The 27,820-nt window shown below is 34.7% G+C and overlaps 1 protein-coding gene across 6 annotated transcripts in view; it reads left to right on the top strand.

Annotated features, from left to right (window-relative positions):
* PALS2 (protein associated with LIN7 2, MAGUK p55 family member) overlaps positions 1 to 27,820 on the top strand; it is a 119,103-nt gene that overhangs the window by 85,246 nt on the left and 6,037 nt on the right. For 5 of the 6 annotated variants that reach the window (XM_039473021.2, XM_039473020.2, XM_074379621.1 and 2 more), the window contains 7 exons: positions 6,491 to 6,532; positions 8,198 to 8,329; positions 10,219 to 10,318; positions 10,656 to 10,724; positions 12,763 to 12,924; positions 20,697 to 20,899; positions 21,981 to 22,109. In XM_039473021.2, coding sequence (XP_039328955.1) covers positions 6,491 to 6,532; positions 8,198 to 8,329; positions 10,219 to 10,318; positions 10,656 to 10,724; positions 12,763 to 12,924; positions 20,697 to 20,899; positions 21,981 to 22,109 — 837 coding nt within the window. The remainder of the gene's footprint in view (positions 1 to 6,490; positions 6,533 to 8,197; positions 8,330 to 10,218; positions 10,319 to 10,655; positions 10,725 to 12,762; positions 12,925 to 20,696; positions 20,900 to 21,980; positions 22,110 to 27,820) is intronic. The other variant, XM_039473022.2, reaches the window with a different exon arrangement.

Genomic DNA, 27,820 nt, shown 5'->3' on the forward strand with positions numbered 1-27,820 from the left:
GTAAGATGCTTCAGGGAAGCAAGGGCATTTTGCCTCTTCAGCTGTTACTAAAAGCTCCACTGTGTAGTGCTGTGGAGCGTGTCTCAGCTCTGGATTGCTGTGAAAGCAAATGCAAGCCAAGAACTCTTCCCTATCACGGTAATGTTTTTCAAAAGCATGGTCAGTATATTATCTTTATCAGAATCATTTGAGGTGCTTGCTAAAATTCCAGAATCTCCTATGGGACATAAGTATCTATGTTTTATATTTTGAGGACCAGAGTGAGTTAGAAGTAACCAGTTCTGAAGTTCTTCAAATTACATATAGCTTACACTCCCAGAGGCTATTCATAATTCTATTTGTTTAAGGCCAGCTGATGGAATTCTCTCTTAATCTTTGGGACCACCATGACCTGGACAACAGTCCTGTAATATATTTTTTATATGTAAGAAAATATACATTAAAAATTCTCAATGAAATAATGGCAAATCAGATTTGATTATGTATATAACAAAGATAAGACAACATATCCAAGTGGGATTTATTATCCCAGGTATGCTAGGAAAGTCTCATATTAGAAAATCCATATGTAACTAAGCATACTAATAGGTGAAAAGAGAATAACGTCAATGGAGAATTTGATAAAATTCAAAGTATTTAAGTGATAAAATACTAATCATTTAAAAAGTGATTAGTAAATTAGGAACAGAAGGGAAACTCTTTAATTTTATAACCAAAAAAAAAAAAAAAAAATAGAACAAACATTATTCTGAATTAACTAATGTTAGAAGCTTTCCCTTTAAAGTCAGAAACTGGCCTTTCAGCTGGTCTGCCTGAGACCTCTAGTGCCAACCCCAGTACCCCATGAACTTTGATTTCCTCTCAAGAAATTCCGCTTTGGTTTTCATTATAGAACAAAAAACTTTCATAAACCAAGAAAACCTTGCCAAACTTCAAGCACAATTGCATATTGGTAAAAAGGAACTGCCCTCAGATGATACAGCAAACATCTCTTACAATGGATGATTTAAAAAAAATCTTTAGTTCTCCTTAAAGAAAGTAGGAATAAGCAATATCTCTGATATTAAAGAGGTGTGTTTGCAAACCAGGGAATGGTGATCCACATGAACAATTTCACTGTTCAGACATGTCTAGCAGCAAACACTTTTACCATTGTCAGCCATGCTGAGACAAAGCATCTAACAGAAATGCCACCCAGTGTCTTAAAACAGCTTAATGTCAACAAGCTTAAGGAAACTGGCAGAAACTGGATGGAAAAGTACCACTTACTATTGGGGAAGGGGTGATCTTGTTCAGAATTTTGATGAAGCTTTCAACAGTGAGGCAAACTGAATTGATTTGGCTTCTAAAAAATAATAAAATTTCAAGAATTTTAACTGCTTTTAAAATTTTTGTTTCATATATGATAAGATGTAAGTTTATGATACTTTAAATTCCAAGGCCCTTGGACACTGCTACTTTTAAATTATTGATTATACATAGTTATTTATTTGCAATTACTTAGCCAAAGAAGCCAGAAATAGTTTAAAACAATGATAAATAAGCTTTTGCCTAGTTAAAAAAGAAAGAAACTAGGAAAGGGTGCTCACTAGCACCACTTCTATTTCATATTTTCTTGAAAGGTCCATAAGTACAGTATGATAAAAATAAATTATAAAAGCAAAATGTTTAGAAAGGAGGCAGTAAAACTTCTTATTTACAAATATGAGTTTTTGCGTAAAAACCCCTCAAAACTACGACTTATTAGAAATAATAGAGTTTACCAAGTACCTGAAAATAAGATTAAGACACAAAACTCAGTTGCATTTCTGTATGCCTCAGCAAACGTCTAGAAATGTAACTATGACGTCATTTACAGTAGAGTCAGAGAATGCCACATTTATGTCTATGAATAAATCTAACCAAAAAAAATCAAGACCTCTTCACAAAAGAATTATAAAGAGTATCTAAATAAGCAGGTATATTATGTCATGGATAAGAAGACAATATTGTGAAGATGTAGTTTCCACACATTTACTTGTAGATTTAATGGAATTCCAGTCAAAATTTCATCAGAGTTTTTCATAGAATTCAGTAAGATGAATAGCCAAGACACTCTCGAGTCCAAAAAGCAGGAATGGGGTTTGATTATTATTAATGTGTAGGAATTAAGATATTGTGTTGGTGGCATAGGAGTAGAAAGCATGGTCAATGGACTTTCAGAGAGCTCGGAAAGAGACCTATACTTGCATACTACTTTGATATATGAAAGAGATATGTCTTTCAGTGTGGAAAGGAGAGATGATTCAATGAATGGGAGAAACCTGGTTACACTTAGGGATACTGTTTGAAATTGTGTTTCACTCTACATAGAAAAATCAAGTAAAAGAGGACATATGTTCAGTAAACATAAAAAAATTAAAAATGATAACATGATATATCATTTATACCATTAAGTTGGTAAAAATTATAGCTGTGAATCTACAGCATTTTTTCTACACTGGTGGCAGTGTATATTGGTATAAACACATTGGGGGAAAATGTTCAGTATCTCTTAGAGTTCAACATTCACCTATATCAAGCGGCAATAATTCGCTAGAGCAATTCTTATGTATGTTCAGCTGGAAACATGTTAATAAGCATGTAAACCTCCAAAGATTACATGCAGATAGCATGATGCTATTTTTTAAGTTTAAAATAACTAAATAGGTAATTTTAAAGAGTACATATAAATGCAGTAAAACTATGCACAAAATGAAAAGTAAGGAGTTTTTGAACCGAAGAATCAGGGTGAAGTGTGCCTTGGTTGGGGAAACCAGAATGATGGGATGGGATGGAATGAGGGCACGGGAATCAAGTAGGATTTTAATGTTGGTTTTAGGTGGCCAGTGCATAGCTATTGTATTATTAAAACTAATTAAATCAATAAAAGCAGTCCTTGCATGAACCAGTGATAAAAGCTTAAGAATTATGATTAGTATAATTCAGGCCTAGGTTAGTACGTTTTTGTTTTTATGTTTTTGTTTTTTGAGACAGAGTCTAGCACTGTGACTCAGCCTGTAGTGCAGTGGCGCAGTCTTGGCTCACTGCAACCTCCGTCGCCCGGGTTCAAGCAATTTTCCTGCCTTGGCCTCCCAAGTAGTTGGGACTACAGGTGTGCACCACCACACCTGGCTAATTTTTGTATGATTTTTTTTAAATAAAATTTTTTATTTGAGGCTTGAATTTATGGCTCTCAGATATTTATCAAAAAGGAATGTGAATTGCACTTCAAAATTTTTTAACCCAAACATATATTCTTATCTTGCTACTCAAAAATGTGTGTGTACATCTGTATTTAACCCAGTAGACCAAGTTCATATACTGAAAAAGTTTAGAAAAGTTTAGAAATAGAAAATCTCTCAGCAATGATGATCACCTTGTTCACCATTTTGTCACTCAGTCTGAAATGCAGATTCAGATGGGCCTGGAACTGTGGTTTAAGAACTAGGTTCTGTAAGCAGCATTTGCACCATGTTTAGCCAACACATTCACAAAGAATTACTAGCCACCTTCTGATTTAACATCAGGGCCAAGGTGGAGCTGTTTTTCTAGCCATTTCATCCATTTAATTTCTTTTCTTCTGTTAATTATTATCATTTGCATAAGCATAGTGTATTGCTGTGCGATATTTATATTCTCAATAATTTTACTCCTTTTACTTTTTAAAAATACCCTTGAGATAAAGTTTATATACGTAACATGTAAAATGTACAATTTGATACGTTTGGATATACATAATGGACCCATAAATCACAGTTGAGATGATGAACACTCCCAGAAATTTATTTGTGTCTCTTTTTTTCTTTTTTTTTTTTGAGACAGCACCTCACTCTGTCACCCAGGCTGGAAGTACAGTGACATGATCACAGCTCACTGCAGCCTTAACCTCCCAGGGTTCAGATAATCTTACTACCTCAGCCTCCTGAGTAGTTGGGACTTCAGGACAGGCATGCAACATCATGCCTGGCTAATATTTGTATTTTTTTGGTAGAGACAGGGTTTCACCATGTTCAAGCTGTCTTGAAGTTTTGTGCTCAAGCTGTCTGCCTGCCTTAGCCTCCTAAAGTGCTAGGATTACTGGCATGAGCCACTACGCCTGACCTTCCGGCTTCTTTGTTTGTGTCCACTTATCTTTCCCTCCTGCTCCCTTTTGCTCTGCCCACCCCCCAACTCCAGGAAACTACTGCTCTGCTTTTTCTCACTTTAAATTATTTTGCATTTTCTTTTAGATCTTGCTTTCTAAGATTTATTAGGTAAGATTACAGGATGTAGCTTAGCTCATAACCCTTCTAAGTATTGTACCCCATGTCTTATGAATTATGAAGGTTTTTCTACTTGGCCTGGCGAGAACAGAAACTGTTCTTGACTACATACAACCTCCGTATGTTGTTCCCTATAATGCTTTCAAATGACTCTTTACCACCATTGAGGAAAGAGCTACACAGAGGATGCAGGTAGCTGCTTCTTACACATGCATTGGTTAAGTACTCAGCTGGAAACAGGGAGTCCCTCACAATGCTCTTCTGTGCAGTCTTTGCTCACTGATACTGTGTTCCATGCACTGTAACCACCTTGATCTCCCAGGTCTCCCAGTTCATCTCCTCAACTTGGAGACTACCAGGCTTCACCTTTCTCTCTTCCTGAGTTGCAGCCTGGAAGCTCTCTGTGCAGTTAGCTGGGGCATTTGTGCAGCTCATCTCGTTTCTTCCATCTTTTGGGGTCACTGTCTTCATTGCCTGATCTCTCACATCTTGAAAGACGTTGTTTCATATATTTTGTTAATACAGTTTTTAGTTGTTTCAGGTTGGAGGGTCCTTGTTATTTCATCTGAAGCAAAATGGGAGTCATTTATTTTTATTACCTTAAAATTTTAATTTCTGTATAAGTGAATCATTCCCATGATTCAAAAATCAAAAAATGTAAGTATGTATTCAGTCGAAATCTCCCTCCAAATCCTCCCACTACCAAGCTACTCCTCATCCCCCAGCAAGTAAAAACCTTCTTTGCCAACATGTTATTAGTTTATCTTTCCAGAATTTCTTCATATGCAAGTAAATAAAAATTACATATCCTTTTTCACCTTCTACCTCCTTTTTCATAGAAAGTTTGCATAGTATACATGCTATTCTGAACCTTATTTTTTTCACTTAGCCATGTATCTTGAGGATATTTTCTTATTGGTGCGTAGACTTGCTACACCCCCCCCCCCACACACACACCCCTTTTTAATGACTATGTATAGTGTCCACATCATGTAGACATACCATCATTTGTTTAAAAGTTCCCTTTTGTTAAACAATTAGGTTGCTTTCAATCTTTTGCTATTAGGAATAACATTGGAGTTAATCATCTTGTGCATAACTCATTTTGCATGTATCTGCATAACATAGCTGTTCGATACATTCGCAGACATAGATTACTAGGTCAGAGGGTTTATGCATTTGTGTTGCCAAATTGTTCTCCCAAGAGGTGGAACCATTCTTCCACAAGCCTATTAGGAAAATGCCTATTAACCCACAGTTCTATTTATAGGAATGTTATGAAATACAAGGATTTCTGCTAATCTGATAGGGAAAAAATGTTATAAAATAGTTTTAATTTGTATTTCTAAGTGAGGTTGTTGAACATCTCCTATGCTTAAAAGCCATTTCTACTTCCTTGTCTTTGTACTTTATATTGTTTTGGTCATTCAGTTCTTTATAGTAATAAGAATGTGAAATAGAAATATTTTATTAGATAGTGTTTAGTCATTTCTTAATGATGAATGAACAGTTAACATCCATAGCCTATAAGTGCAACACTTTAAATTGCATTTAATAAAGTATAATCATACTAAATCTAGCATATCTTTAATGGTTTTAGAGTCATTATAAAATGGTTGGATCAGAGGTTGGGTTAGTTTTTCAGACAAATTTTTAAAGTTCACAGTAAAGTCAGGTTAATCTGAGTTTTTGACCGTAAGAGTAATGTTGTAAAACTACTTTAATAAATGAAGAAAAATAGAAATTGTTCTAAAAATATTTTACCTTTGAGGGGTATGGTTTGTTTTCCACAAAAAATGGCATTTCCAGAACAATTTGATGGATGTTGGAGAAATGAATATTTGAAATTTGGACTATCTTGTGAAGTCCAACATATATTCTGTTCCACACGTAAGAATGATAATCATCTTCGTGGTTAGATGACAGTATTCTCTTGCTATTCTTCAATCAGTGCATCTTTCTTGAGAAGTAAGGAGTATGCAGGTATTTTTATAACTTTAAATACCAACTCTTTTTCTCTGCCTGATCTCCAGTACCTTTAACTTTTTGTTCTATCATTTATGGCTTGCAGGTATTATACTTTGTGGACAATTAATTAGGAAAGTAGTTGCTTTACCAAATGAGTGAAGTAATAAAATGGGCTAGTAGTTTGTTTATATTTTCTTAATTTATTATAAATTAAAAGTGCATTACAAATATATTTTTAGAGTTACATCAGTATGGAGAGGCATCCAGCAGACATCCATCAGGTATGATGTCATTCCAGAACATTCTTTGGTACTTCATTTTTCTGTCTTATCAGCCAACTAAATTTCCCGTGATTAAATTTAATTATTTTGGTTTTTTGCCCCCATTGTCAAAACATGGAGCTGCATGACATCATCAGGTTATCCACTTGTTGCACTTTAGTAATCTTACTGTTGTTTGTATGCTTGCTTTTTAGATTTAAAATTATATCAGGAAAACAATTATTGACCTACTGATTTTTTTAAGGATTAATATTTAGCTTTTCTAGAATAGTTGAAAATGTTCTGAATGCTTTCTATGAAAATCATCTAATTATAACTAACTACGATTTTATTATATGTTCCCAGACTTTGTTATTTTAAAATTGCTTGTATGCATCAATTACAGTACTTTTTACTACACTAATAATCTATCTACTTGTGTTATTTGAATCTTGTTTGGTTAGAAAAGTATGATAAATAGAAAAATAACATTGTTATTTTGACTATGCACTTTCTTGCTTATTAAAGTTTACATGCTGATTAATGCTAAGGCAGTTCTTTAGAAGATAAAATTTGAATTTCTGTAAATATGTATTATAAACAATTCTGTTTTAAGAAAGCAGTTGGGCTGGGCACAGTGGCTCATGCCTGTAATCCCCATACTTTGGGAGGCCAAGGCAGGTAGATCACTTGAGATCAGGAGTTTGAGACCAGCCTGGCCAACATAGCGAAACCCAGTCTCTACTAAAAATACAAAAATTAGCCAGGCTGGTGGCACCTGCCTGTAATCCCAGCTATTTGGGAGGCTGAGGCAGGAGGATCACTTGAACCTTGGAGGTGGAGGTTGCAGTGAGCTGAGATCGTGCCACTGCACTCCAGCCTGGCTGAAACAGTGAGACTCCATCTCAAAAAAAAAAAAAAAGAAAGCAATTGGTCTGAACTTTCCATCAAATACTAAAAATACATAATTTAATTAGAATTTAAATTAACATGAATAAACAAAATAATCCAAGTTTTGGAGATCATAATTAACAGTGGTAACTGACATGCTTTTATTAATAAAACACATGTAAAAGAAATCTGTATACACAAATGAATTTAAAATAGTTTCAATACTTTTTCAGTATTTATCTTACAATGGATTTAATGTTCATTTAAATTTAAGATGAGCATATAAATCAGAGCAAGATGATTTAAAAAAAAGTAAGGTGATGAAATATATTTCATGTATAACTTCAACATGAACTTTTATTGTTTAATTTTGGTTACAGGGCCTTTTCACAAAGTTCTAATACATCTTAAATATATACCTTAAATCAACAACTGTATTATTTCAGGATGTTAATTGGATTGTAGCATTTACTTGCGTTAAAAATTATGCAGCGTTGTTTGGAAAATCAAGTGAAAAAATGGAAGCAAAGTGGAAGAATGGTGGGATAGAATGATTAGCAAACTCTTGTTGATTTAAGGTTAGATGTTAAAATAGAAATGAAGTTTTATATTTCTGGTACCAAAATCTGTTAATATTCTGATAACTTGACTTCCATTTATGAGAGGTAAGTTCATTATCAGAAGTACTAAATACATTGTCAGTTATAATTAAATCAGAGTGGTTTGACAAGGATTTTTAAAAATCAGTGGCAAATGATATAACTATAGTATTTTTAATTCTGCTATGTGTTTTAGGTATTTGTGAAGTGTCATTTTGATTATAATCCATACAATGATAACCTAATACCTTGCAAAGAAGCAGGATTGAAGTTTTCCAAAGGAGAAATTCTTCAGATTGTAAATAGAGAAGATCCAAATTGGTGGCAGGTTAGTATGCTTCTCAGAATTTCCTCAACTACTTTTCTATTTTTAATCTTATATCTGGCCAATATCTGAATATTCAGGAAGAATCTTAGTATTTGTATTAGTATTAGCATTTGTTACAAAGATTTTTCTCACATGAACAGCTCCTGCTTCATGGCTACTAATTTTGTAGACGTGAGATCAGATTGGGAGGGAATTTGCGAGTATCTCTTAATAAATGCAGAATTAACCAGCATTTGCACTAACTCATTGGTTTAGGGATTAGACCAATTGGTTTTTTCACATGGGTAATTGCCTTAAAATATGCTGTTCGGCAAGAACTCAAATGGGACATCCCTTTTCAAAAGATATTTGGGTTTTGTTGTTTTAAGAGGAGTCTTTTACTATGAAGTAGTCTTTCTCTTGTCTCCTCTCCCACTTGTTTGTCATGGCAAGTAAAGCATAATTTCTTAAGGTCTTAATGTGTATTATTTGCTCACTTCTTCTCAGATACTAGGAAATGAAGGTTTGCTCTATCAGTTTGGTTTGGGTTTGGATTAAAATCTGTGTATATGGGAAGAGATGTGTATTATCACTGCATTTTTCCCTCCTTTTTTCAGAAGATCTGTGTAATGGTATTCTTTTTTTCTTCTCCTAATGTTGTAGCTTTCAGAAACCCCTAGCAGCAGTCTGTTTTTGTAATTGTTTGTATTAGCTAACAACCACAATATTCATAACTAGAGAAACTGGCAAGTCAGGAAGTCTGAAGTGCCTTAAACTATCAAAGCAAATGAGAGTCTTACTAAAGAACAAGGAGTAGGAGGAAGGGATCCAGAACTTAGCAGCGAATTCCAAAATTAACTGAGATATTGGTAACTCACATTAGATCTAAAAAATGTATCTACTTCTGAGGGGAAACAAATCACAGAATGAGAACAATCTTACTAATGTGTCCTTAAATGTAAATTAAGACATTATTATGTATAAGTGCACTATGTGTTGAGACAGCTAAGAAATGGGTAGATTAAACAGAATCCATGATTTTGAGAGGTCTCCACTGAATTTTTTAGATCCGTCATTTAGAAAAAATCTCTCTCGCTGTTTCCTTTATCAAATTATTCCTATTTTTGTTCTTTTTTTTTTTCCTATGAATATGATCTCTTAGTTTTATCTTCTTACCTGTCACCATTTTCTCAGTCTCCCTGCATTTTGATGGTCAGTTACTTTAATTCTGTTTTTCAGGATTTTTAATTGCTAAAAGTGATAACCAGATTTTCTATGCTAGTTATAAGGATAGAAATACTAACTTTGTGAGATAAACCACTAACAGCCAGTTCTCTAGCCACTATTTTAAAATATTTCTCTTTGGAGCTTACTTTAAAAGTTAGCTATTTTACATTAGGTAAACTTTCGCTTAGTTTAAATTTACAAACTCTTGAGATATTCAGATTCCTGGTAGCGTAAGTTAAAATCTACACTTTATATTCCAAATAGTGTCTCCTTTTCATACGATTTGGACTGGAATACTGACATAGTAGGATTAAGGTTGACAGTAAAAGACTTACTAAAGGGTGCTAGATAAAACATCCTGTTCACACATCGTATAGAATAGCATTTATTTATTTTCTTTTTCTAACTTAGTATTATAAATAAAAAGTTTTTGTAACTTAATATGTATTTTGATTCCCAAATTTCATTACCAGATGACAGATATGAAGAATTTTAGGTGCCAGTTGATTCCTCAGTGCTGAATTGTTTAAATATCTTAACTGACAATGCTATGGTTTTAAATCACAAGGTTGTTTTTAAGAGCAAATGTGACTTATTTTTACCTACCACTGCTTGTCCTACGTAATAGAATATGGTCTCAAATTTTAGTCACTGAGATATACAATTCATTAATTTGATTCTAGGCTAGCCATGTAAAAGAGGGAGGAAGTGCTGGTCTCATTCCAAGCCAGTTCCTGGAAGAGAAGAGAAAGGCATTTGTTAGAAGAGACTGGGACAATTCAGGTGATGAGCTCGACACAATAAGTAACAAGCAGTCCTTTGTGGCCACCTTTCTTTGTCTCTTTTGTCTGAATAAGCAAATGAATTTATTTAAAATATATCTAGAATGAATCCCTCCCTCTGCTTTATTTTCTCTCTCTCATAAGTAATCTTTTTAATCCCTTTCTGCCACCTGCTGGTAGAGTATCAAAATTCAGTGCCTTAACTCACCCCCATCCTCATTTGCTTCCTAGAATGCAACATTGGGAAGATAATTCTCCCACCCCTATAAAATACTATAGGACAATTTTTTCATATTCTGACGTGCTGTTTAAGTTATATTTGTTTTATCATCCTTCAGGACCTTTTTGTGGAACTATAAGTAGCAAAAAAAAGAAAAAGATGATGTATCTCACAACCAGAAATGCAGGTAGGTTTTAAATACTTTTTGAGAAGTCCAAGTGAAGTAACTGTGTATCATTTTGTGTGGCGGAAACTCTGAATATACAGTTTAAAGTGAAGGTAATTCAGATTAGTACCTAGTTGCAAGGGGCTGGCATATGAAGACATGGTGCAATATAATATAAATTATTTAAATCTTGATATTATGTATACTACCATGTGCTTTATTTTGTGAGTATAGTTTACAGCAAAACAAATTGGTTAGGATTTTTGCTTGTCTTAATGAAGACGCAATAGTATAATTGAAACTTCCAGAGAATTTTGAAATAGTAATTTGTGTGCCATTTCTAAGGGGTAGAATGCCTTTATCAGGATGTTACAAAAATTACATTTAAGGGCAATGGGTATCCTGTTGTAACACTAACCATGATACTTTTAGAAAAATAGCACTGGACCAAATAAATCTTAGTCTGCTCTAGTAGAATTACTTCTTAAATATATTAGTCATGAAGAAATCTTTTTAAAAAGAAAGAAATGGTAACTATATGAGGTGACTGATATGTTTAATAGCTTAATTGAGGTAATCATTCACATTGTACCCATTCATGAAACCATCAAGTTGTACACTTTAAATACAATTCCTATTTGTCAGTTATACCTCAGTAAAGCTGAAAATGTTTTTAAAAACAATGTAAAATAAGACCTCAGACCTGGATTGGCTACTCCTTTGCTATTAAAAATAAATAAAAAGGAAGGAAGGGAAAGAATGGAAACTACTATATTTATTCCCAGTTACAGAGGATGACAAGAGAAAAAACAGCTCTATAAATCAGAACGAGGCTTAATCAAAGCAGCTGGCAATTTTAAAAGTACTTACTTGACTTCAGAGCTACCTCTATGTTGGTAATAAACTAAATAGCAAACCATATAAGAAATAATATAGAAGGAAGAAGTGGGCTTGTTTTCTCTTAATATTGGTTTAATCTACTGTGGGGAAACTGTGCAAAGAAAGAGTTGCTATTAGTATAATAAGCTAAGGAAGGAGTGTTATTATTACAGATTGAGAGTTATAGTAATAACAAGTCATAATATTTCAAATTACTTTGGCCGTATTATTCATTAAATATATGCCCATAAGGCTTTTTTGTAAAATAGAAAATTTGTAATTTTCCCACTAAGATTATAATTTTGGGTTATGTTTCTAGTGAAAACGTTTGGATCTAAAATTTATATGTACATTTCAAAATCTTAATATTTAAATGTATGTTGTCAGTAAATGTCAGCATGTTGAATTTTCTAATCAAACTGATAATTGTAGATTTGCCATACAATATTTATTCATTTATATAATTTGGAGGTCACTCGTTCTGTGGAACTTATTTAAGCAACTACAGTAAGTTTACTCCTGTCCTCCATATTTGATACATACTTTTTATATAAACTGGTCTATAATTTGATTATTTATATTAAAGGATTTTTACTGACAAATTGATAAAAGGTTTCAGTGGATACAATCTCTGATAAATAAGGATAAAACATACCGTTTTCCTAGCTTGGTTAGACAAATTTTTAAGGGCAAATGGATGAAAGTAGATGTTTAAAGCAATATATAAAATAATTTATGGGCCAGATGCAGTGGCTTATGCCTATAATCCCAACACTTTGGGAGGCTGAGGCAGGAGGATCACTTGAGGCCAACAGTTTGAGACCAGCCTGGGCAACATAGCAAGACCCCATCTGTACAAAAACAGTTTAAAATCAGCTAGGTATGGTGGCTCATCCCTGTGGTTTCATCTAATGGGAGACTCCTTTGAGCCCAGGAGTTCAAAGGTACTGTGAGCTAAGATTGCACCACTATACTCCACCTTGGGTGTCAGTGAGACCCTGTCTTATAAACAGTAATAAAATAATTATTATTTACTGTCCTTTGCCAAATTTGTGAAAACAAAGTCAAGTGATATTTAACTATTAAGACAGCTAAGCCATTACTAGACAGAATTGCAGAGATTATTTTCATGTGTATAAAAGATGACTGAATATGTTTTCCAATTTCCCTTTATGTTTAGAATTTGATCGTCATGAAATCCAGATATATGAGGAGGTAGCCAAAATGCCTCCCTTCCAGAGAAAAACATTAGTATTGATAGGAGCTCAAGGTGTAGGGCGAAGAAGCTTGAAAAACAGGTTCATAGTATTGAATCCCACTAGATTTGGAACTACGGTGCCATGTAAGTTTTCTGTGTTTTCCTTGCTTTGCAGTTGGCAGGAAAGAATATGGGCGTATGGAGGAGGGGGATTATTATCATTAATTATTGCTATTCCCAAATAAGTTTTCTTTACGACAATGAAAAAGAACAAGTGAAAGACATTGAAAAATTTAGTAATTCTACAGCTGTCTTGAAATAGTGCTGCAGTGCTGTTGGCTTGCTGTCTGGTGGCAGTTGCTTCTCTAAGCTATTCAGTTCAGAAATTTTAGCATTAAATGCATATATTAGAATTGTGGCAAGATAGACATTTAGGATTTTCTTGTACTGATGTATATCTGAAAAGCTGGATTTTTCAACCATTTTAGTGTAAAGAAAAAGGGAAAGTTTCTGATCCTCAGACATACCCAGTGTGGCAACAGCTGTGTGAATGTACGTGGTATGGCTTGTAGCTCTCAGTCGTACAAGGTTATAAACCTGATTTTTGATAACGCATCAAGAGTGATTCACCTTTTACTGCAGGCAGCATTAAGGTTACAAAGTCTGATGTATAGAATAAAATAATACTGATGAGAAGTACAACCATTAAGGTAACTAAACACTCAGTTTAGGTCTTTGCATTCATTTCTCTATTTGCATACTTACGTAGAAGGTTAAATAATCATGTCAGAACTATGCTTGATGAGAATGGAATTAGATCAAGGAGTTGGGTGATAGTGACTTACTGTAGTGACTAATACACATTTGTGTCTAACTTTAGTGACTAATACACGCTTGTCTTTTTTTTTGAAATATGTGAGCCTTTACTTGTGAACTTAGATGTTCTCTCCCTTGAATAAAGCAGGAGACAAGCTAACATTGCTTTCATAACTCCCTTTTTTTCCTTCTGTTTGTGACCAAGTCCCCTTTTAACACAGCATTCCTTTAGGTATTTTAATGCCTTTAAGCTGCTTTGAGTCATATCCTAGCCTAAGTTCGCCCCCTCTCTTAATTGAATTTTAGGTTTTGTCCAGCATATTTTGGGACTAATTCTCAGTGAGTACTTTTATTACTAAAATTCTTAAAAGTTAGGGAGATAACCTTGTCATTGCCCCCATGTGCTGCTTACAATCCCTTCAAGGTAAGTCTTCAGATTCTACTAAATTTAGGCAACTCCTAGTTTAGTAGTTAACAAAACAAAACCTTCACTGTAATTAAAGTATGTTAAAGTTGCAGTTGTGAAAAAAAGAAAAAGTTTTTTGCTTTTATCAAATTAATATGTGCCCAATATTTTCAGCAAGTAGTTCTTAAAGACATATAATGGGGGAAAAATAACCCCTTCTCTTCCCCTGCCTCACCACTGGCTTACTTATGAGAAACAATCACTTTTCATTCTTTTTGCTATTTCTTTTGGTAGTGTTCCATATTTCTTAGTAATGTCTTTAGTCTGCTCTTCCCTGCTTTAGCCAGTTTAGGCCTTATCTGTTTATTTCCTGACTATCCTTCCCAATATAAAGATAGCTCTATTTTCAGTTAGTTCAATTTTACTTTCTTACACAGCCTTTTCCCCATGTGTGACCCGGGGATCTCTGGAGTTCTGTTTTTCCTTATACTACCTGGTTTTATATGCATGTGTGTGCATACAGTGTTTTGTTGTTTTTTAAACCAAAGACTTGTTTATCCAGTAAGTTGTGTGTTTGTTTGTTTGTTTGTTTGTTTTCCTCTGGAGATCTCTGTCTCAGAAACCTCTGTCTTTCTGCTTCGATGAGGACGACATGCTGTCTCTCTGACTGCCCAGCTCTTAATACTGGAGTAGTTAGTTCCCTTTGTTGTTATCCTGGGTTGAAGCAGTTCCGAGATCCCATTCTCTCTCTTTCTTGTTTTATCACCTTGTTTTGCTGGGGCACATCCTCTTGTACGTGGAATACAATGCATGCATCTTTGTATTTAAAAATGTATGTTTTCTGCCCTTTATTTGATTAATTAGCTGAGAATAGAATTCTGGATTATAAAATTTAAAAGCTGTTAAAATGTTTGCATCATCCCCGAAAGATTCTCTGTACCCATTTCCCGCCAACCTCCTCACCCACTGCTGCCACGAGCAATCATGAATCTTTCTGTCACAATAGATTTACTTATTGTGGACATTTTCTATGCTAGAGTTAAACAATATGTGATATTTTGTGACTGGCTTCTTAGAATAATGTCCAGTCTCATCTGTGTTGTAGCATGTATCAGTACTTAGTTTTTTTTCCTTGCTAAGTGATATTCTATTATAGGACAATACCACATTTTACTTATATATTCATCAGTTGATGGACATCTGGATTTTTTTTTTTTTTTTTTTTTTTTTTTTTTAAGCTATTGTGAATAACGCTGCAGTGAAGCTATTGTGAATAATGCTGCAGTCAGCATTTGTATACAGGTATTTGTGTGGACATATGCCTATTTCTTTTGGGCATATACCTAGGAATGGAATTTGTGGGTTATATAGTGACTATATGTTTAACCTTTAGAATAGCTTCCACACTGTTTTCCATAGTGGCTGTACATGTATCCTTTCACAATCCCAGCAGTGTATGAAGTTTCCAGTTTCTGCACATCCTCCCCAACATTTGTCATCTGGCTTTATAGTCATCCTAGTGGGTGTAAAGTTGTATCTCATTTTGGTTCTCATTTGCATTTCCTCAACAGCTGGTAATGTCAAACAACTTTTCATGGACATATTTGCCATTTATGTATTTTCTTTGGAGAAATGTCTCTTCAAACTGGTTGCCCATTTTTCAATTAGGTGGTCTTTTTCTTAAGCTGTAAGAGGAGGTCATATTCTGGGTACGGGTTCCTTACTAGGTACATGATTTGCAAATATTGATATTTTCTCTCATTCTTTGGTGACTTCTCATGTTTTTGATGGTGTCCTTTGATAGACAAAAGTTTTTCATTTTGATGAAGTCCAGTTTTACATATCTTTTGTTGCTCATGCTTTTTGTATCATATCAAATATGATACTATCAAAGCTTTCCCTAATCCAAGGCCACAAAATTTTATGCCCATATTTTATTTTAAGAGCTTTATACTACTAGCTGTTACATGCAGATTATAGGATCAGTTTTGTGTCATATGTGAAGAGAGGGTTCCAACTTTATTCTTTTGCTTGCACATATCCAGTTGTCACAACACAAATTGTCAAAAAGAATAGTCCTTTCCTCCAGTGATTTGTCTTGCCACTCTTTTTGAAAGTCAATTGATTGTAAATGTGAAGATTTATTTACGAACTTTCAGTTCTGTTCCATTAACCTAGATATCGGTCCTTATGCCTGTCCCACATTGTCTTGATTACTGTATATTTGTATTAAGTTTCAAAACCAGGAATTGAGAATCTTCCCAACTTGTTCTTTCTTTTTAAGCTTGCTTTGGCTCTTCTGGGTTCCTGACATTTCTATATAAATTGTAAGGTAAACTTCTAATTTCTGCAGAAAAGGTAACTAGAATTTTAAGAATTATATGGACTCTCTAGACCAACTTGAGGACTATTGCCGTCTTAACAATGTTAATTCTTTTGGTCTATAAGCATGGATGTCTTTCCATTTATTTAGGTCTTTATTTTAATGCTATTTGTGGTTTTCATTGTACAAATTTTATGCTTCTTTGTCACATTTATTCCTATTTCATTCTTTTTTATTATATAGCAAAAAGTATTTTCTTATTTATTTATTTTTGGATCGTTCCTTGCTAGTGTATAGAAATACAACTGATTTTTGTGTATTGGCTTTGTCTTTTAGCCTTATTCACTTCATTGATTCTAATGATGATTTTTTTGTGTGGGTTCCTCAGGATTTTCTATATACAAAATCATGTCATCTGCAAATATAGTTTTACTTGTTCCAGTCTGGGTGCTGTTTATATCTTTGCATTGTCTAATTGCCTCAACTAGAACCTGCAGAATAATGTATAATAGTGTAATAGAAGTGGCAAAAGTGGACATTTTTGTCTTGTTCATGATTTTAGGGAGAAAGGAGAAAGCATTCAATCTTTCCATTTTAGCTGTGGGTTTTTCATAGAGGCCTTTCATCAGATTGGAGAAGTTCCCTTCTGTTCCTACTTTGTGGGTTTTTATCAAGAAAGGGTGCTAGATCTTGCCAAATGCCTTTTCTTTGTTGATGGGTCATATGATTTTTGGTTTTTATTGTTTTCTATTGATAATGATTCATTGATTTTCATATATTGAACCAACATTGTATCATGTGGTAAACTCCGTTTGGTCATGATGTGCCATCTTTTTTATATACTTCTGGATTCAGTTGCTTGTAGTTTGTAAGGATTTTTGCATCTATATTTATAAGGGATGTTGGTCTATAGTTTTCATTCCTTGTGATGTCATTGTCTAGCTTTGATATAATACAGGACTTATAGAATTAGTTGTGAAATATTCTGTCCTTTTTCATTGTTTTGGAAGAGTATGCGAAGGCTTAGTTATAATTTTTTCAATGTTTGATGAAATTCACCCATGAAGCCATTTGACCCTGAGCTTTTGTTTGTAGGAAGTTTTGATTATTAATTCAGTCTCCACTTGTTATAGGTCAACTTGGATTTTTATTTTTTAATCAGTTTCAGGATTTCTGCAAGATTCATAGTAATACTTTTTTTTCATTTCTGATTTTAGAAATTTCAGTCTTCCATCTTTTATTCTTAGTCTTTGTAAAGATTTGTCAGTTTTGTTGATCTTTTCAGACAACCAAATTTTGCCTTTGCTGATTTTCTGTGTTTTTTCTGCTTTCTAATTTTTTTCTATAATCTTTATTATTTCCTCCTTTCTGTTTGTACTTTGGATTTATTTTACTCTCTTTCTGTTGTTGTTGGTTTTTTTTAGGTAGAAAATTAAGTTATTGATTTGAGATCTTCTTTATTAACATAGGCATTCACAGCTATAAATTTCCCTTTAAGTAATGTTTTAGTTGTGTCCAAAAGTTTTCGGTTTGCTGTGTTTTTGTTGTTACTCATCTCAAAGTACTTTAGATTTGCATGGGTTTTTTTTTTTGTTTTTTTTTAATAAATAGGTTCAGTGGTACATTTCTCTGTAGATGGCTACAGAGACTTTAAAACTGTAATCCTGAATATACAGCTATGCAACACACCAGTTAGCCAGATCTAAAATAATAAACTGGCTTCTTACCACAACTATTCTGTTCCAATCCTTTTTCCCTCCACAATGACCCTAAATCTTACATGAAAACAGTTACTATGGCAGAACTGAGACCTATCTTTGTGACCCAAAGTAAAAAAAAACCAAAGAAGAAATAGCAATTCATTGGTTAGTTGGTGAATCCAAGAAATGCAGTGCCCTTCACTGTGCTGCTTCGTCTTACTCGTTTTGTCCCTGTTCTCAGCGTATCCATGTTAGCTCTTAATACGTTTGAATTAGCCACATGATTCAGCTCTTTAGAGTTCACCACAGCGCTGATCTTTTTCCCATCAGTAGCTTTTAAGACAATTGTCGAGGGCTTAAAGCCCTCCACAGAACCTTTTCTTAGAATGGGTTTACTTCACCCATCATATATTTTCAAGGTAATGAACATGCTGCTGGACAGTTGGCGCTCTGGAAGAGCCTGGTGAGCACTGTCTTGTAACTGTGCTCTTTGACAGCACCATCTACTCTCAAAGTATTTTCTTTGACTTGTGATTGCTTATTTGATCCATTGGCTGTTTGGGAGTACATTGCTTATTTTCAAATTTCTAAAATTTTCTCTGTTACTATATTAAGACAATTTAACTTTCTTTATATATTACAAAATGATCCTAAAATAAAATAGAAAAACATTGATATTTTAGGTAGATAGGTTATGTTATAAACCCTGTTTTCTCTTTAACATTGGGATCTTGAGCTTAATTAAATGAAATATTACTTTGTTGATTGTTTCTTCATTATTTGAAAAGCAGCTTAAATTAAGAATTTTGCCTATCACGAAAAAATTACTTCTAAAAAAATCACATCATGTAGTTGCTCAGTGTAGAAGTCTAAGGAATCAGTTGCAGTCAGACCTTCATGTTCTAATTTCTCTGTTCTGAAATATTAAGCAGTTTGAATATGTGGCAACGTAGTTTTTTTTGGAGTGTCGGTAGAGAATAGGATTATAGTTAAAATTCACGTGAAAACTAACATTTCTCTAAAAATTAAAATTCCCTCAGCATGGAGGTGGGATAACACATGCACATATATGTATTTATTTCAAGCAGCACATCCCCCTGTATGGTTCCACAATAGGACTCACCCCCGCCCCGTCAAAAAAAAAAAAGCCCACTACTTTTTAAAATTAATGTGCACAATGTTTAGCCAAGTCCTATTATGCATTTATTTGGGGAGTCAAAAGTTGCCTTAGAAGTTTTACTGTACACCTTTGGTGAATAATTCCAGCAACCTTAAACATCACACATTTTTGAATATGAATTTGATGACTATCATAGCATCTTGAAGATTCTCGAAGATACTTAATATATTAACACTCATCACAGTAGTCTAAGATGACTACTCTCTAGGTTGAGCCAGAAAACAAGGGGAGAAGGGGAGTCCTATTACACCTAATGATCTCATTTGACTTATTTTTGAGCATGAGTTTGAAGTTTATTTTGTTCTTTAAAAAGTTTTCTCTGTCTTATGCTTACTGAAAGTAGTCAGAACACTGTCATCTTTTATTTGGATTACTTTCTGAGTTTAATTTGGTGTACTTAATAATTCCATCAGTTATTCTGCAACTACTTAGCTAATAGAAGTAGGATACATCTTATATCTGATCCTTCCAAGCCCAGGGGAAGGCTAAACTTGAAATAACACACTCAAAAATTACTTTTCTTCTTCAAAGCTAATGTCAACAAAGTTGTCAGAAAGTACACCTTTGCAACAGTTTAAAAAATGATAACCATTCCTAGCACAGACCAACTTGCAAAGGGTTGTGTCTCTGCAAGTATTCAAAGCTCTAAAATATCAGACAAAAGGATCTCCTATTTCTAAATTTTGACTTGAGCTATTTAGTCTCTCATTCTCCCAGAAATAATAGGTCGGGTCAGAGTAGAGTTAGGTTAATAAACTATGATAATAATGAGGTGGCTAGCTCTACCCCTGAATTGTAAAATAGAACAATTAATAATTGAGAATATCGACAAACAGAAAGCTAAAAGAAAGGGTTGGTTTTGAGGTAAGTTATAGGATAGATAATTTATGAGTAAAACTGCACTTTAAAAAATTGGTATCACAACTAAGAATAGGTGGACTTTGCTCACCTTTTGGGGCACTTAGGAAGTGTTAAAGTGGAAAGAAAGGATGTAATAGATTCCTAAGATCTAGAGTGATGGTCAATTGAAAAGGTACTTGCAACATGCCTCACACTTATTAACACTTAGCATAATTAAGAACTTTGTTGAAGGCTCTGCTGCTAGGTAAATATATTTTTAGTTTCAAAGTGATTTTAAGAATCATATTTTTGGATACAAATTTTATATTGGGGATTACCTCTTAAAATATTCCTCTAAGATATCAAGAAACTTTTTCTATTAAAGGGCCACATAATAATTAAGTTTTAGGCTTTTCAGTCCATACAGTCTGTCACAATTACTAACATCATTTTAATGGGAAAGAAACCATCTATGATACGTAAACATGAGTATGACTGTGGTTCAATAAAACTTTATTTACAAAAATAAGAAACAGATCAGATTCGGCCATAGGCTCTAGTTTGCTGCACCAGGTAGAAAAATGTTAAGCTACCCTGTGTACTTTATTTTTTATGCCTTACAATTTCTTTGTACAAAAATCTCAACATTAGTTACTTCACGGAAACCAAGGGAAGATGAAAAAGATGGCCAGGCATACAAGTTTGTGTCACGATCTGAGATGGAAGCAGATATTAAAGCTGGAAAGTATTTGGAACATGGGGAATATGAAGGAAATCTCTATGGAACCAAAATTGATTCTATTCTTGAGGTTGTCCAAACTGGACGGACTTGCATTCTGGATGTCAACCCACAGGTAAGCTGCTTTGATTCCAAAGCTGTTTTTTATATTTTGTTTTCCATGGAGTTTTTTCATGTGTGTCAGGGGATGGTGGGTTGGGGTTGTTTGTTTTGTCAGGGTGGAAAGGTGGCTCTTTCTTTCTATTACCTTTGGGTAATAGAGAATGTTATTATGTGTACATAGCTAGTTAAATAAATCTCTGAACAATTAGCCAACAGAGGCTTGGGTGGCGGTAGAAACTGTGTGATTAGATCTATGGTGGAAGCTTAGTACGTATTTATTTACCTGTTTAGATAATGCATAAATGCTTGTGTTAAGAAATGTTAAGTTTAAAACTCAAGTCTGCAATATAAAAAATAAAAATCACTCCCCCTCCTACCTGACACACACACATAACCTCTACACTATTTTATTCTCACTCTGTGTTTCTCTCTCATCTACCCCTTCCCACTCCGCTGCACTCAGCCCAACCTCACTTCCATACTCAGAGATAAGAATTGTTAATAGTTTCTTGTGTATCTTTCTAGTCATTTTACTATGCCTTAAATACAAATATACATAAGGTAATGGGTTTTCTGTTTTTTTTGTTGTTGTTTCTTTTTACATAAATGGAAAAATTTTATATAGATTCTTCAGGGGTTTTATTGTATAGTACTATTTCTTGAAGATATTTTTATGGTAGTTATTATAGAGCTTTTTTCTTTGTAATTGCTATATAATACTTTATAGTATGAATATATATTCATTTATTTAACCACTCTCCAATTAATCGACGTTGAGGTTATTTCTAATTTTTCAATGTTAACAGAATTCTACAATTTAACATAAAAAAAGTTTACATCACTCTTGATTTTTGGATCATTGTTTTATACTTTCCTTTGTTCAAGAGGAACAGACTGAGTTCAGAACAAAATAAATGGATCATTATTTTAAGAAAGTACTATAAGGAATGAGAACGACAGAACGGGGATAGGTATTAAATTATGTCCTTTAATCCACAGGACAACTGCAAATAGTCTTTGATTTGTACTAAAGGTAGTAGAATTCTGGTTCTCTATTATTATATAAATTGGCTTATAATTATTCTTTTACACAGGCACTGAAAGTATTGAGGACATCAGAGTTCATGCCCTATGTGGTCTTTATTGCTGCTCCGGAGTTAGAGACGTTACGTGCCATGCACAAAGCTGTGGTGGATGCAGGAATCACTACCAAGCTTCTGACGGTGAGCTAGCCATGTGATTTTCCTTTTAAATTTTTCCTTTTCTTTTGAGCATGTTTAACTCTTATCTTTTTTTTGTTTTGGTTTTTGAGGTAGAGTCTCCCTTTGTCACCTGGGCTGGAACACAGTGGTGCAGTCTTGGCTCACTGCAACCTCCACCTCCCAGGTTCAAGCAGTTCTCCTGCCTCAGTCCCCTAGGTAGCTGAGATTGCAGGTGTGCACCAATACAGTAAAAATTTGTGTATTTTTAGTAGAGATGGGGTTTCACAATGTTGACCAAGCTGGTCTCATTTTGACCTCAGGTAAACTGCCCACCTTGGCATCTCAAAGAGCTGCAATTACAGTCTTGAGCCACCATGCCTGGCCATCTCTTATCTAATTATGCTTATGAAATAAACCTACTGTATAAGGCGCTACAGAATAAAAATTCATTAGATTAATTGAAAATTATTGTTCACTTTATTTAAATCAAAAGTTTAGCTCTCCTTTGTAAAGTAAAATGGACCAATATTAAAATATACATATTAATTGAACCCCTTTATTTTGCTAGTGAGGTAAGTGGGCTCCAAGACCATTAGCAGTCATGTTTATTATATGGTTTATCATTAGTAGAGTCAGGTATTCTGATGTTTAGTTTCTATTACATGTTTTCTCCCTTTTTTTTTTTCCTTTTTTATTTATGGAAATTTAAAAATATATACAAAAGAGGGAAAAAATGAGCCCCATATGCCCATCCCCTGGCTTCAATAAACATGGCAATTTCTTGTTTTAATTAGACCCCTCCCTACTTCCTCCTCACCTTGAATTATTTTGAAGCAAATTTTTAATACCATGTCATCCATAAATACTTCAGTATTTATATCTAAAAGATAGACTTTTAAAACATAATACCATTAATATACCATTAAATATCTTACTATTCCCTACATGCAGTCTGTTATTTGAATTTCCCCAAGATTTTTTTTTTTTTTAAGTGGATTTGTTGAAATCAGGATTCAAACAAGATCAACACATCGAATTTGTTTGATGTCATCTAAATCTTTTTTCCAGCCTAATTCAGGTATAATTGACACACAATAAGCTGCACCTACCTAACGTGTCCAGCTTCATCAGTTTTGCCATATATTTGTACTCATGAACGCCATTACAACCAAAATTTGAACATCTCCATCATCTCCACACATTTCCTTGTGCTCCCTTGTAACCTGCTCCCTGAACCCTTACCTCCACCACTTTCACTCAAGTGTACTTGATCATATGCCATGAAATCAGGTAGTATTGGTGTTCTTTTTCAAGTTGATGTAGTCTCTACTTTCTGAATATATGCAGCATTCTCATAATAAGTGTTCAATGTCTTTGCAGATTGTAACATTTGAGTCAGTTCTGGGTTGCTTTTGATTATTTTTCTCTTTATTATGGGTGTGTCTTCCTGCTGCTTTGCAATCCTGCTAACTCTTTTTGGATGCCATACGTTGTGAGCTTTTCTCTAGGATGCAGTTATTTGGAAACAGTTTGCTTTTTTCAGGTCTCACTTTTAAAATTAGTTAGGTAGGACCCAAGCAGTTCTCATTTTAGGGCCAGTTATTCCCCGCAAATAAGGCAAGTCCCATTTGGTACTCCTGCCACAGGGCCTGTCAGTCATGAGGTTTTCTATTCTGGCTAAGAGGGAATAGGTACCATTCCTGGCTGTGTATGAGTACCTCTAATCCTTTCTGGGGGTTCCTTTTCAGCTTCAGGTCATTGTACCTGTGTGCAGGTTGGTGCTCAGCTGAATGCTGGAAGGAGACCTTCTGCAAATCTCGAAAGGCTGTCTGTGCTGCTCTTCCCCTCCCGCATTCTGTCATGCAAACTCTTGCCACCTGAGTCTCCATGGACTCAGCTCTGTCCTCAACTCAGAGTCCTGTAGGCTCCTTTGGGCTCATTCGCCCCAATCAACTGCCCAGAAACTCTTTCAAGCCAGTAAACTGGGGTAATCCTAAGACTCACTTCAATTGTTTTCTATTTCTTGGATCTCTGTTCTTAATATTTTGATATATGGTGTCTTAAAAACTGTTTCATACATTTTGTCCACAAATTGTTAGGTGGGAGAGTTAGTCTGGTGCCTGTTACTTCACCTTGGCTAGAAGCAAACATCCCTTTAGTACCTCTTAATCCACCCTTCCTCTCCCCTGTTTTCACATTGCAATTTAGTTGTTAAAACAAAATTAGGTCATTTATCCTACAGCATGTTCCATAGTCTGGATTTTACCCATTCTGTCCGCATTGTACCAGTTTCCTCTATCCCTTCTATTTCCTGTAAACTGATAGGTTGCTCTATAGCAGGCGTCTCCACACTTTTTACACAGGGGGCCAGTTCACTGTCCCTCAGACTGTTGGAGGACCGCCACATACTGTGCTCCTCTCACTGACCACCAATGAAAGAGGTGCCCCTTCCTGAAGTGCGGCGGGGGGCCGGACAGTGGCCTCAGGGGGCCACATGCGGCCCTTGGGTCGTAGTTTGGGGACACCTGCTCTATAGGGTTGGTCAGACAGATTCAGGTTATTCAGGTTTTTGGTTGGTTTCGTGGTTTTTTGAAAGAAAAATTCATAAGTGGTACTTCTTTTATTACATCATGAGGCATATGTCAGGCTGTCTCTTTTGTTATAAGTTTAATCAGTGGGGGGTCAGAAGTTGTTAGCCTGATCTATAAAGTTCCCCAGTAACTATTTACCTACTGGTTTTAGCGAACTTTAGTGATCTTTGCCTTGGACAAATTATTTTTTTAGAGATAGCAAAGTGGTAGTATTCTGCATTTGTCATTCCTTCTACATTTAGAAACTAGAATTCTTAAAAAGAACTTTTGGTCATCAAGTAGTTGATTTTTCTGAGGTATGGTTCATACAGGAAAGGCAGGATACATGTTTGATACTGTCCCTTTGTGGGTCAGCTTTCAGAATAATGAGTTTATTGCCCAAGAGCCTCTATAGGCATCAGGCGACCAGCTGCGGTTGGCTTTGTTTTTAGTTTCATGAGCATGTAAGTTCAGACTTACTTGATGTGCTTTACTCTGTGCGATGATTATTCTTATTGATGCTCAGATTGTCCCATCTTTGACCAATAGGAGCTTATTCTAGTTGGTCCTTGAGACCTTTTTTTTCATGACTCTGATAGTCTTGGATAGCTTCCTTGCTATCTGGTAGAACAAATGTTCCAGGCTCATCTTGTACATTTTCTATTCTAGGCCGGGAATCAGCCATTTTTCCAAGACACTTTGGTTTCTTTTAGGGTAAATGGTGTTTTAAGACCATAATACTAACAGTGCCCATTATCAGAGAGTTGATCATTGCTTCTTGCTAGACCTTTTTATGTAGACAGTAGCATATATGCTTTTCTCTTTGTATGTTTGAAGGAAAATATATCATGAATTCATGCTGATATTTTCCAATCAAATTCAAGATTACAGGATTTTTATTTTATATGTCTAATTCCTTTCTCTTATCCTGAATATCCCAGTTCTCAAAAACACTGGAAATGTTGGAATTAGACTATCAAGTAATTGCTAATTTGCTTTATTCCACAGTACAAACACAACATTATGGGAATAAGTATATCAACACAACCACCACCAGTATGGTTACTGTGAACACCCCCAAACCCCCCACCTAGTTCTTTCTCTCTTTATTGTATATCCAACTAAGTATACAGTCAGGTCACTATGTTTTAAAGTCACTTAAAGTAACTCCACTCTGTGTATTTAGCTCAAGTTACTCTTTTTAATGTCTAAATTGCTATGTTTTCAGCTACTGGGGGTCTATTCAACTTGGCTTCTGAGTCTTTTTAACACAATTCTAGTAGTGTTTGATGATTCCTTGCTTTCTCATATGACAGTATGTTCCAGATTATTCTACGTTCCAGACCTGGAACCAGCCATTAGAAGTCCTTGTTTTTTTTTAGTGGGAGACAGTATGTAAAGATAATTCAGTCAATAACGGTGTACATTAAACTTAGTTGGACATTGTTTTTAAACCTTTTCAGTAGCCAGAGGTAGGAAATATTTTTTTTTTTTTTTTAGAAAACTTACAGCATTAGTTCAGTTTGATAGCTTCAAATGAAATTTTACATTATTCTTACTTTTTTGGCTTGTTTGCCTTTTTCCCCTCTTATCCTGAAAACCCTGGTTCCTGATGATACTAACATCATCTCTTACATGTATGTAAATATAAACTAAGTTCATGTACACATGTAATTTCTGAGTAATATCTGTATTAATATGATTATTGAAAAGTTTTAAGTTTCAGGCTTTTATTAATTGTTCTTAGGATATATCTCACTAGACTTTTTTTTTCCTTCATCTTTTAAGTTCTGGGGTTCATGTGTGGGATGTACAGGTTTGTTACATAGGTAGATGTGTGCCGTGTTGGTTTGTGGCACAGATCAACCCATCACCTAGGTATTAAGCCCAGCATCTATTAGCTATTCTTCCTGATGATCTCCCTCCTCCATGCTCCTACCCTGACAGGCCCCAGTGTGTATTATTTCCCGCCATGTGTCCATGTGTTCTTATCGTTCATCTCTCACTTATACCCCACTAGATATTCTTTTCTTTTAAAGTCACTGAAATAATTCCTTGTTGTATAGTTAAACCACCAACTTGAAACACAGGTTTATTTGTTTTACTTTGCTTCTGATTTTAAAGAATTGCTTTTTTAAATTTGAATTTAAATTTTGTTGTATAACTCTATACAACATTTGTACCACTCCAACATCAATCTTAAAACAAATCTAGCTTTTCTGTGCTCTCTACACTTTGTTTCCTTCCACCCGCATAGGCTGCCATTGTTGGTGGCCATTTTACCATATTAGTTTCTAATATAAGCAAGCGTGCCTGTGTATCCGCCTTCCCTCTGCTCTATGCACAAACAGTAGCTTCTATACAAAATGTATCTGCATTTTTCCATACCACTATATCCTGGAGACCACTCTGTAGCCAGAGAGAGAATCTTTATTCCTGTTCCATCTGTCTGGTATATGGTACTCCATTATTGTTAACAGGCTTTGTTTTTTAACAAATCAAATTGCTAATGTCTTTAATTGGCAAGGATTGCTTTCAAGTTGAATTGTGGCTTGTTTATCCATCTATAATCAAATATATTTTAGTTGTTTCAAACTCATTTAGGAATCTCAGTATTAGCTGAAGTGTAAGTATTAGGGTTCTTCAGGTCTAGCGGTGAATCCAGTTCTCTCTCTACACTTTCTACACAAATAACATTCTTGGGTGCTTCCATCAACATTATTTACATTTATGCCATAGTTCTGCTAATGATTTATATGCAGTGAGCCCAGACCTCAGAGCTCTGATTTTATAACGGTCACCTGCTGTATATCTCCACTTGGATGTCTCACAGATATCTTAAGCTTACCATATTACAAAGTAGCACACTTTGTTTCCTACAGAAATTATGCTCTCCTCACCCCTCAACTCTACATCTTACACAGCCACCCATTTACCTAAGTTAGAAACCTAAAAGCAGTTCTTGACTCATTCCTTTTCCTCCCTTTTCAAGTCCTGGATGATGTAAAAAGCTAATCCTGATGATTGTATCACCAAAATAAATTTCCATTCTGGTGTCGTTTTCATCTCCTCTGTTACCACCATCACCTTCTCTCTGACCTGGATTCCTGCCATCAGTCTCCCTGCTTCCACTCAAGTCATGTCACATTGTTCCTTGGGGTT

The sequence above is a fragment of the Saimiri boliviensis genome, chromosome 10 (genome assembly GCF_048565385.1).
Source record: "Saimiri boliviensis isolate mSaiBol1 chromosome 10, mSaiBol1.pri, whole genome shotgun sequence".
Lineage (NCBI taxonomy): Eukaryota > Metazoa > Chordata > Mammalia > Primates > Cebidae > Saimiri > Saimiri boliviensis.